The 10,382-nt window shown below is 45.8% G+C and overlaps 1 protein-coding gene across 1 annotated transcript; it reads left to right on the top strand.

Annotated features, from left to right (window-relative positions):
- Positions 1-7,175: 7,175 nt before the first annotated feature.
- CALHM6 (calcium homeostasis modulator family member 6) lies at positions 7,176-9,938 on the top strand. The gene is made up of 2 exons (XM_059176791.1): positions 7,176-8,124; positions 9,443-9,938. Exons 1-2 carry the CDS (start codon positions 7,594-7,596, stop codon positions 9,863-9,865), a joined length of 954 nt encoding a protein of 317 aa, XP_059032774.1. The 5' UTR covers positions 7,176-7,593; the 3' UTR covers positions 9,866-9,938.
- The last annotated feature ends 444 nt before the right edge of the window (positions 9,939-10,382 follow it).

Genomic DNA, 10,382 nt, shown 5'->3' with positions numbered 1-10,382 from the left:
ATAAAAGTGTAGCTTTCCCACAGAAAGGTATAGTCTCATGTTTACTCAGGGTACCTGTACTGGCAAGAGAGAAAGATACATACAAGTTCGAGGGGAGAGAGAGAGAATGGGGCAGGAAGGCAAAAGAATATAGTAGATCTGAGAATCATGTTTTAAAAAGAACTATAACAGTATTGGCAATTACAGTTTACTGAAATAAGAGACAAGAAGCTTACTAAATAATTTTGGGAGAGATTTACTGTCAAAGGAATCATAACCCCCCTGGACTTGTAGTCTCCCAACATTGTACAAGTAGCTCATGAACTAAGGGCATATACCCACTGACTACACGGCCAATGGTGACAACAGAAGAAAACCCTCCAGAGGGGGGAGTCAAGAGATTCAACAGATGTTTTTCACCCCCCTTGCCTAGGAAAGAGGCCCTTCTGGTGTTTTTGCCCAGGAATAACTTCAGAAACATAACACATCAGTCAGTGTGCCCTGCTGGCTTCCATTTCTCCCTCTCAGAATAGAGTGTTCTGTGTGGTTGTTCTGGCCCTGTTCCTCCACTGTACATTGCCTGTGGGGGACAGATTAATCTATTACTGTTAGTTCATGGTTCTGTAGCTCAAGATGGGCCACATGAAACCTGATGTAGAGACTGCCACGCACTACCCAGAGTCAGGACTGTGAGTTCCATGTTTGGACTTCTGGTTTGTTTCTTTTGGAAAGAAGGCTAGTGACGTGGAGTGGGAAGAAGAGTGAAACAAAAGAGTGGCCTACAGTAGTAGAACTAATGTTCATTCCTTTCCTTCTGGCAAATGGGAAGATTATATAATCTTGTCCCCTTGCAGTAAGGTGGACCACCAGACTGTGCTGAAGCATTTAATGGCTACTGAGAGGATACCCTCTCCCCCAGAGGAGTGAGGGATCTCACTGGGGGCCTCTTTTATAAGAGCACTAATCCTACTTATGAGGACTCCACCTTCAAGACATAAGCCCCTCAAAACAGTCTCATTTACTAATACCATCACTTTGGGGGGGGTGTCAGAGCTCCAACATATGAATTTGGAGGACGGGGGACATAGTCTGACCACAGCACTGTCTGTAGTGAGCAGGAAGAAGGAACAGAAAATGCCCTAAAGACAGGGTGTTACAGAATTATCCAAACCTTGCCAAGATGCAAAGGTTGCCTAGGAGAGGAATGTAGACGCAGAGATGATGATCTATATGTTCATCATCAAAAAGCAATCCCTAGAGGGGAGAGAGTTACTTCTTAAAAGGAGAATATTAAGCCTTCCTAGCTGGAGCTAGGAGAGTATGGGATTCCTAAGAAGACCAACTGGAAGACAGCCGTGTCCCTCTGGCCTGGTTTTCTGGTTGCCCTGAAGATTACGTGTCAGTATGTATGCATGAGAAGCTACTTCAATTCTGTAATGATCTCCAAAGTGCTTTTAATATCTACCCAACTCCCTCCTCCTATGGGAAGAAAATAATAGCACTTTAAAGTTCCACAATCTAACTGCTCACCCACCTCCATTCTTCTCCACCTGCCTTTCCTGCCTTGTATCTGTGCCAATAATGGGTACGTAGAAGACCCTACAGAGCACAGGTGAAGCCGTCTCTGAAGGAGACAGTGGGTCTTCCATCTTGTTTCCCTCAGGACTTGGATAAATGCCACCCAGTCCCACCTTTTTGTTTGATCTTCTCTTCTCTTCCTACTGCTTTTTGCCGTCTTCCAGTTCTCAAACTCTCAGTTTCTTTATCTTCTGTATTCTTCAAACACACTTTATCACTAGAATTTGTTACTTTTGGCAAGAAGGGGTGAATTGTTAGCATTCCAGGTTCAGGGAGCAACCCTTTATACCAGCTTTGTGTGCAGAGAAGGAAGGACAAGGAAGAGCCCAGGAAATTGCCTCTTCCCGGACTTCCTCCTCAGAGATTCTTCATTAGATCAAAACATTTCACGTGTTTTTTCTTTTTTTTTTTATTTAAATTTTTTTTTTTATTTATTTATCAGAGAGAGAGAGGGGGAGAGAGCAAGCACAGGCAGACAGAATGGCAGGCAGAGGCAGAGGGAGAAGCAGGCTCCCTGCTGAGCAAGGAGCCCGATGTGGGACTCGATCCCAGGACGCTGGGATCATGACCTGAGCCGAAGGCAGCTGCTTAACCAACTGAGCCACCCAGGCGTCCCCACGTGTTTTTAATTGTAGAAGGAACATATGCACATTTAAAAAAAGGACAATCACTAAGAAAGATGTGCTACAAGTCTCTCTCCCTGCATTCATTCACAACCCTCTTCTTTACACTCAAGAGGTAAAAATTTGACAGTATTTTTTAATCTTGCAGAATATTATACAAATCTGCAAGGGACATAAATACATTTTCTCCCCCCACCCATTTTCTTTTATTTCTTTTCACTCTTCCAGCATTCATTGTTTATGCTCCACACCCAGTGCTCCATGCAATATGTGCCCTCCATAATACCCACCACCAGGTTCACCCAGCCCCCTACCCCCCTCCCCTCCAAAACCCTCAGTTTGTTTCTCAGAGTTCTTACACAAATGTATGGCATGCAGTCTTTCTGTTCACCTCTTCCAATTAACATGTCAACTCTTGTCTTTACACCCATACCAGCACACACTGATCTACCTCAATCATATGCACCTACTTTGTATTCCATTGCATAGATGTGACTGTTTTAAATATGCAGCGTATTTCATGTGACATATTTTTTTTCATTTTGTTTCACTTATTTATTTTTAAGTAATCTGCTTACTCACTATGGGGCTTGAGCACAGAACCCTGAGATCAAGAGTTGCATGCTCTACCAGCTGAGCCAGCCAGGCATCTCTCATGTGATACATTCTTTTAGGGAAGATCTTCCACAACATTTTATGTTCTCCATTGAGTTAATGTAAATTTTTGATATTTTCCAATAATGTCATTTATAATTTGAAGAAATCCAAATTTTCTCCTATTAAATTACTTTTTTCTTGGGGCACCTGGGTGGCTCAGTGGGTTAAGCTGCTGCCTTTGGCTCAGGTCATGATCTCAGGGTCCTGGGATCCGGTCCTGCATTGGGCTCTCTGCTCAGCAGGGAGCCTGCTTCCCTCTCTCTCTCTCTCTCTCTACCTGCCTCTCCATCTACTTGTGATTTCTCTCTGTCAAATAAATAAATAAAACCTTTAAAAAAATTACTTTTTTCTTTATTCTTTTTTTTAAAGATTTTTAAATTTATTTATTAGACAGAGGTCACAAGTAGAGAGAGAGAGAGAGGCAGAGAGAGAGAGAGAGGGAAGCAGGCTCCCTGCTGAGCAGAGAGCCGGATGTGGGGCTTGATCCCAGGACCCTGAGATCATGACCTGAGCTGAAGGCAGAGGGTTAATCCACTGAGCCACCCAGGAGCCCCGATTTACTTTTTTCTTTATTCTTAAACTTTAATCTTATTTGTTATTTATTACTGTTATCTTTGGAAATCCAAATCTTTGGTCACAATTCGCAAACTAGTAAACCAAATTTGACAGGAGGGGAATTGGACTTGTGATGAATCAAAGTATAAGTAAGTGGCCATTGACAGTGAAGCTCTAGTATACTTAAAATCACCTGTGAAACAATTGAGTCAATGGAAAAATGTAACGTAATTTACCAAAATTCCTAATAGACATTTTTTTTCTTGTTTTATCCCTTTATTTGGCAATCAGCGATTAGTTCTCATCCAACATTAACTGTAGATTTTAGAAGTGGTGACAGGTACCATAGGTAACCAATGGACAGAGCTTGTTTGTCAAATCTTCCTCCTCATTATGTTTTCTGGACAACTGTACATGGATGTACAGTATGGAACATTCCTTATTCCTTTGGTCCAGACAACTTTGTTGAGCCTCGTGTCAATGTGCACATCTGGAGTTCCCATGTCCTTCATGGCAAATTTCTGGGTCTCTTTGAGTGCCCAAGGGGCACATTTCTTGAAACCCACTCATGATGCACTTGTGACTGTGGATGGTGTATTCTCTAGTCACCACCTCACTGATGGCAGAACGAACGATCTTTCCTCTTCTTACCACCCTTCTTGGTGGGAGCCATCCTGCTGGGCCCTGGTTGGAAAGGAAGCTAGACATGGGTTTTAAAGGCCACGGAAGGATGCGCACCTGGGTGGCTCAGTTGGTTGAGCATCGACTCTTGATTTCGGCTTGCATCATGATCACAGGGTTGTGGGATTGAGCCCCGTGTTGGGCTCCATGCTCAGCACCGAGTCGGCTTAAGATTCTCTCTCTCTCCCTCTGCCCCCCACACCCTCTGCTTGCACTCTTTCGAAAAGAAAAAGAAAAAGAAAAAAAGAACCTTGGAAGGAAAACTAGAACCTTTATATGGTTACGATGTCAGATGATGATGACGATGACAACAGTGATGACAGCAAAGACTGACCACATCTAGGTTCTCAGGGTTAAAATAATCATCTTCTGTAAGAAAATACGTTTTAAGTGTGTGAATCTATGAATATTTAAGATTTTATGATAGGTTTAGACAATTCATGCTAAGAAAAGGGGAAAATAATCTGTAAAAAGGTTACTTGAAATGTCATGGGATTGCCATTTAACAAATGACATTCCTGTGTCAGGGAAAAGGTCTAATCTTTCTCCCTTCTTGCTTTATACTTGCACTGGAAGGACTTTTATAAGCATTCAAGAATCTTAAAATAACAGGCTCGAATTTTCAAATACATAGCATAAACAATGTATTCATAAACAATAACGCACAATAAACTATTCCCTAAGATTAAGAGTGTCAGATCTAAATTTACTTGTTATTTTTTGACATCTAAATTTGGGTCTTGCACATGGTAGATACTTAAAATACAGATGAGTTTTGATTTGATTTGATTTGATTCTTACAGGTGGGTCTTGGGACTGGGATTGACACTTCGCTAGAATCAAGAAGTCATATTCCAAGCAGGGTCACACCATTAGTCCGAGTTTTTGTGAAGACTACAGAGAATAACATTTGAGATCTAGCTCACTTGAAGATGACTACAAGGAACTTTTAGATTCACAGAGTGAAATTCCTTCAAGAGTTTCTTTTCCTTTCTTTTCCATGACTTTTTTGAGGTTTCTGAAACCCATTCCTGACAGTGATAATGACAGTGCTGAGAAACAAAGTCCTACAGTTCAAACCATACCAAACCAAACCCATAACTACTGGTGTTCCAGTGTGCCTACCATGAGAATCTCACACTCATTTTTTAAAAGCTAAAGTAAATTGGCGTTAAGTTACAGATTCTCAAAAGTGTGAAGGTCTTTCAAGTATTATTTAGTCTACCCTCAAGAAAAAATCCTTAAATCCCTCCACACCATTAGTATTTTACTGTTTCCACTAAGTACTGAGCTCAGCAATGTCTTCTCCCGACAGAGCTGGGTATAAGGGGCTGAGCAATGTCCAGTAGACTCCAAACTAGAACCGCCCACTGCTTCAGTGAGGGCAGGGGTAGAGGTCAGGGACTAGACTCATCGGCTGGTTCTGGGAGAACATTCAGGCCGGCAGGCAGAGCCCAGACTCTCACAATTACGGTAACCTGTAATAAGTACAGAGTAATCATTGGTATCTGGGAGATCCACGATCGGGGGGAGCACAGTGGTGGCGACCTCAGGAGGTAGTGTTTGGAGACACAAGCTGATAGGATAATAGGGCAGGAGGCGGCTCAGTCTGTAATGAGTTTCATGGGCAGGGTTGCAAACCCCATACTCTGGTCTACAGAGGCCCCTAAACCTGACCTTCCCCCTGCAGCTCGACCTCATGACCTCACCTTTAATGTTCCTTCACTCTGGCGTGTTTTCCAACCAGAGACTGCTAAGTTCCCTTGGAGCCCGCAGCCTTCCTCAATCACATTTGTCCTTAAACGTCCTCTCCTTACAAAGGCTTTCTCAGGACACTCTCTACCACGTGATTCCATTTGAATTATTTTCATAACCTTGAGGACTTTCCTCCTCATTATCTATCCTCACTAATACAAGCTCAATGAAAGGAAGGTGTCTGTTTGTCTTGTTCCTTATTGTACCCAATACTAGCAGGCACTTTCATATGTTCCTATCTTATTCTGGGGGCTTATTAAACATTTAAATGAATGACTGAATAAACAAATGAAGTAGTTAACTGTTAACAAATGGGTTACTCTAGCTAGGATAGAAGACTGACAAGATGGAAGTTTCTGGAACTAAAAATATTTGAAACCAAATCCTTGATGAAATAAGAGGAGCCAGGGGGAAGAGGTAAGCTGTCACCAGACGCAGAAGTCTTAATGAATGAAAGGAGCGGGCACAGATGGCAGGAGTGAGGTGAGGCAGGAGGTTGTGGGGAATAGCTTGAGCCTCGGTGGAGAATGAACTATTAGAAGATAACAGAAAAGCCTGGGTTTGCACATTGTAATGGGAGGAGGCCAGCCAACCCTCCCTCTTGTTTTGCGAAATGTGTTACTGAAGAGGACTGAAGAGGGCGGAAGGGCACATTTTAGTTAGGTTACAGATGAGGGAGATGTGGATAAGGCCATTTGCATAAAGATTGTGGATAGGGTGGGATTCGTTCATGGTGGTATGCCGAAAGTGTGGAGCGGGGAGGCAACATCTTTGGGAGAATGTGGCAGAAGTAAAGAATCTTCTAGCAGTAAGAGGGGCAGGGTCAACTGAGGGACAAGAGAAGAAAAAAAAATATATTTTTTTGAGATGTAGGAATAAAGCAGAAATGACGTGCCTCAAATACGGAGCTTTGCTGCAAGTTTACAGGCAGGATCCGGTTTCATCTCAGAGAAGGGGGCCTAACTGTGCTGCATGACAGTTTGAACTCACACAGAGAGAATCGCTTTTCCTCAAAATGCTACAGAATGGTGGTTTGGGGCCAGGCAGGGGTAGTGGGATGTAGCTCTGCCCTCCAGGTACTAACAGTGTTAGGACGTACCTGGGGGTTATAAAAAGGCAGAACTCAGTCCAATAGGTTTAGTCTAATGCCCTGTGGGAGATCAGAGGTGACAATAGTCAAGATGTGAATGAGGCCAGTGATTCTGTCCAGGAGCGGAACAGGAGGGGCCAGATCATGGAAGTACTAGAACTTGAGCTAGGCTTTGTTGTGATTTAGCTTATGAAAGAGGAACCAGAAGTTTGTCCTTGAGTAATGTTTCCTGTAACTGACTAGTTTTTTTGTAATGGTTTGGGTCTGAGAGCCGGCTTAGAAGGAAGGGGGCTGTAATGGGGGACAATCTGGCATTCTGCGTTTATGCAAGTAGAATTTTGTTCTCTTTTCTTTGCGTAGCTGCATCGAATCAGGAAGGGTAAGGAAAGTCCCCTGGTTTCTTGTCCGTTGGGTAGAAACAAAGGTAACCATGGAATCAGCTAAACCAGGGATCCTGAGAGGTCAAGGGTGTATCAGCCAGACTTGGCCGGCTTGAAATAAGAAAGCGAAAGCTCACAGAGGCCCAAGAAGCCCTTCTCCCCAGTCCGGAAGCTGCTGCCGAGCAGAGTGGAAAGCCCTCGACCTCAGCCCACCCAAACCGTTTGCAGGAGCGGGGCCCCGAAGAGGCAGACGCTGAGAGGCCTGTGCACGGCGCCCGCGGGGGGCAGGCGGCCCATGGATAAGTTCCGGGCGGTGCTGGACCTGCACCTCAAGCATCACAGCACGCTGGGCTACGGCCTGGTGACCCTCCTGACGGCGGGCGGCGAGCGCGTGTTCTCCACCGCGGTATTCCAGTGTCCCTGCAGCGCCACCTGGAACCTGCCCTACGGCCTGGTCTTCCTGCTGGTGCCCGCGCTCGCCCTCTTCCTGCTGGGCTACGTGCTCAACGCGCGCACCTGGCGCCTGCTGACCGGCTGCTGCGCGCGCGGCGCCCGCTCGGGGGGCTGCGGCGCGGCGCGGCGGGCCGTCCTGGTGTTCGCGCAGCTCAGCGCCACCGCCGCCGTCGCGCCGCTCACCTGGGTGTCGGTGGCGCTGCTCGGGGGCGCCTTCTACGAGTGCGCCGCCTCCGGGAGCGGCCCCCTGGCGCGGCGCCTGTGCCGCGGCCGCGACCCCACCTGCGAGGCCCGGCTGCCGCTGGCGCCCTGCAGCCCCGCGCAGGCGGCCGACGTGCAGGACCTGCTGAAGGAGCTCAAGGCCCAGTCGCAGGTCAGGCGCCGGCCGCGGGCCACGGTCGGGAGGATGGGAGAGGGCCGGGGTGAGGGGCGAGCGGGGTTGCGGGGGTGGGGGCGGCTGGCTCCAGACCCCGGGCCCCGGAGGACAGAAGAGAAGGGCGACTGTTCCCGTGGCGCGAGTGAGAAGGACGGAAGGCGCACGGACAATGGCAGGCACCTGCGCCGGGCCCTTGACCTCCAGTCCTACCTTATCTTCTTGATGCGCCTGCGCAGGTCGCGTTGTTCGTCCAGCCAGAAGAAGGCCGAATTGTTACAATAAAATGGGTTGACCTGGCTCTAAAGCCACCACCCCACGGTGCTTCTGGGCATGTAAAGCTCAGAGGTGGTTCTTCTTCTTCTTCTTCCTTCCTCCTCCTTCCTCCTGCTCCTCCCTTCGTCTCTCTTCTTTTAAAAGGATTTTATTTATTTATTTGACAGAGAGATCACAAGCAGGCAGAGAGGCAGGCAGAGAGAGAGAGGAGGAAGCAGGCTTCTCGCTGAGCTCCCGGTGCGGAGCTCAATCCCCGGACCCCGAGATCATGACCTGAGCCGAAGGCAGAGGCTTAACCCACTGAGGCGCCCCAAGCTAAGAGGTTCTTGAACAGGAATGCTTGTTTCTTTGGATTTGTCAAAATTCCACGTTTTGAATTCTAGCATAGTGAATTCTCTGGGCCTTGGACATGACTTGGAAAATGATTTGTCAAGCAGTTCTACCGAGGGTTTTGGGAGTTATTGCCACTTCTTAAGAGACCAAGACCTGGGGCGCCTGAGTGGCTCAGTGGGTTAATCTTTTACCCTCTGCTCGGGTCAGGATCCTAGGGTCTAGGGATTGAGCCCCACCTCGGACTTCTGCTCCACAGAGAATCTGTCTCTCTCTCTCATAAATAGATTTTTAAAAAAGAGAGAGAGACTAAGACCTAAAACTGTTGCTTGATCATCATAATCACTGTGAGTAGTTCAAACTCTAGGTAGGAATTTTAAAATTTGGGGGCGCCTAGGTGACTCAGTCGGTGAAGCGTCTGCCTTTGGCTCCTGTCATGATCCCAGGGTCCCGGGATGGAGCCCTGGGTGGGCTCCCTTCTCAGCCAGGAGTCTGCTTCTCCCTCTCCTTCTCCCTCTGGCCCTACCCCCTGCTCCTGAGCGTGCTTGCTCTCTCTCTCTCGCACGTGTGCGTGCACACACACACTCTCTCTCAAATAAATAAATAAAATCTTTTTAAAAAGGAATATATATATATATATATATATATATATATATATATGATAAATGTGGCTAAATTGCTGTTTTTTTTCTGTGTTTTTTTTTTCCCTCAGGTTCTGGGCTGGATCCTGATAGCAGTTGTCATCATCTTCCTTCTGATCTTTACATCTGTCTCCCGATGTCTATCTCCAGTTAGTTTCCTGCAGCTGAAATTCTGGAAAATCTATTTGGAACAGGAGCAGCAGATCCTTAAAAGTCAGGCCACAGAGCATGCAACAGAACTGGCCAAAGAGAATATTAAATGTTTCTTTGAATGCACGCATCCAAAGCAGTACAACACCCCCAGTGTCAAAGACTGGCAGCAAATTTCCTCACTGTATACTTTCAATCCAAAGGACCAGTACTACAGCATGTTGCACAAATATGTCAACAGAAAAGAGAAGAGTCAGAGTATCAGATCTAACGAAGGAGATGTAGTGATTCCCATTCTTGGCTTTGTAGATACACCCGGTATGAACACTGCTGCCGAGTTATGACCCTATGAATGAATATAGGGAAAGTTCTTTTGAGTTTTCACTTCATTAAAAAATAAAAAGCTTTGGTATCGTGTATGACTGCTCTTTTTTAGATTTTTCAAATTGTGGAAACAATTTTAAATCAAATGAAAAATTAGTACTTTACCTATTTCTTATATTAATTATAAAAAAGGAAGCAAAGTCTGGTGACTCACTCAAAATGACAGACTGGAGCTAGGTCAGAAATTTTATATCCCTGGTCTAGGGTCCCTTTCACTGAATAATAATGAAGTCAAATAAAAGACTTCAGTAGCAGAAACTGAAAGAACAAACGAACTTCTGACCTTTCTTTTAGGTTATCTGATGTTAACTTCAAATTCACTGTCTTTTTTTTTTTAATGATTTTTAAAAAAAGATTTTATTTATTTATTTGACAGAGATCACAAGTAGGCAGAGGCAGGCAGAGAGAGAGGGAGGAAGCAGGCTCCCCACTGAGCAGAGAGCCCGACTCGGGGCTCGACCCCAGGACCCTGAGATC

The sequence above is a fragment of the Mustela lutreola genome, chromosome 6, assembly GCF_030435805.1.
Source record: "Mustela lutreola isolate mMusLut2 chromosome 6, mMusLut2.pri, whole genome shotgun sequence".
NCBI lineage: Eukaryota > Metazoa > Chordata > Mammalia > Carnivora > Mustelidae > Mustela > Mustela lutreola.
The sequence above is the reverse complement of the archived record's forward strand: the minus strand, read 5'-3'. Positions and strand labels throughout refer to the sequence as shown.

Excerpts from the sequence above, each read along its gene's own strand:
- CALHM6 (XM_059176791.1), top strand. The coding sequence starts at position 7,594 with ATGGATAAGTTCCGGGCGGTGCTGGACCTGCACCTCAAGCATCACAGC. Across the intron at positions 8,125-9,442 it reads AGCTCAAGGCCCAGTCGCAG|GTTCTGGGCTGGATCCTGAT; the intron begins GTCAGGCGCCGG and ends TTTTTCCCTCAG.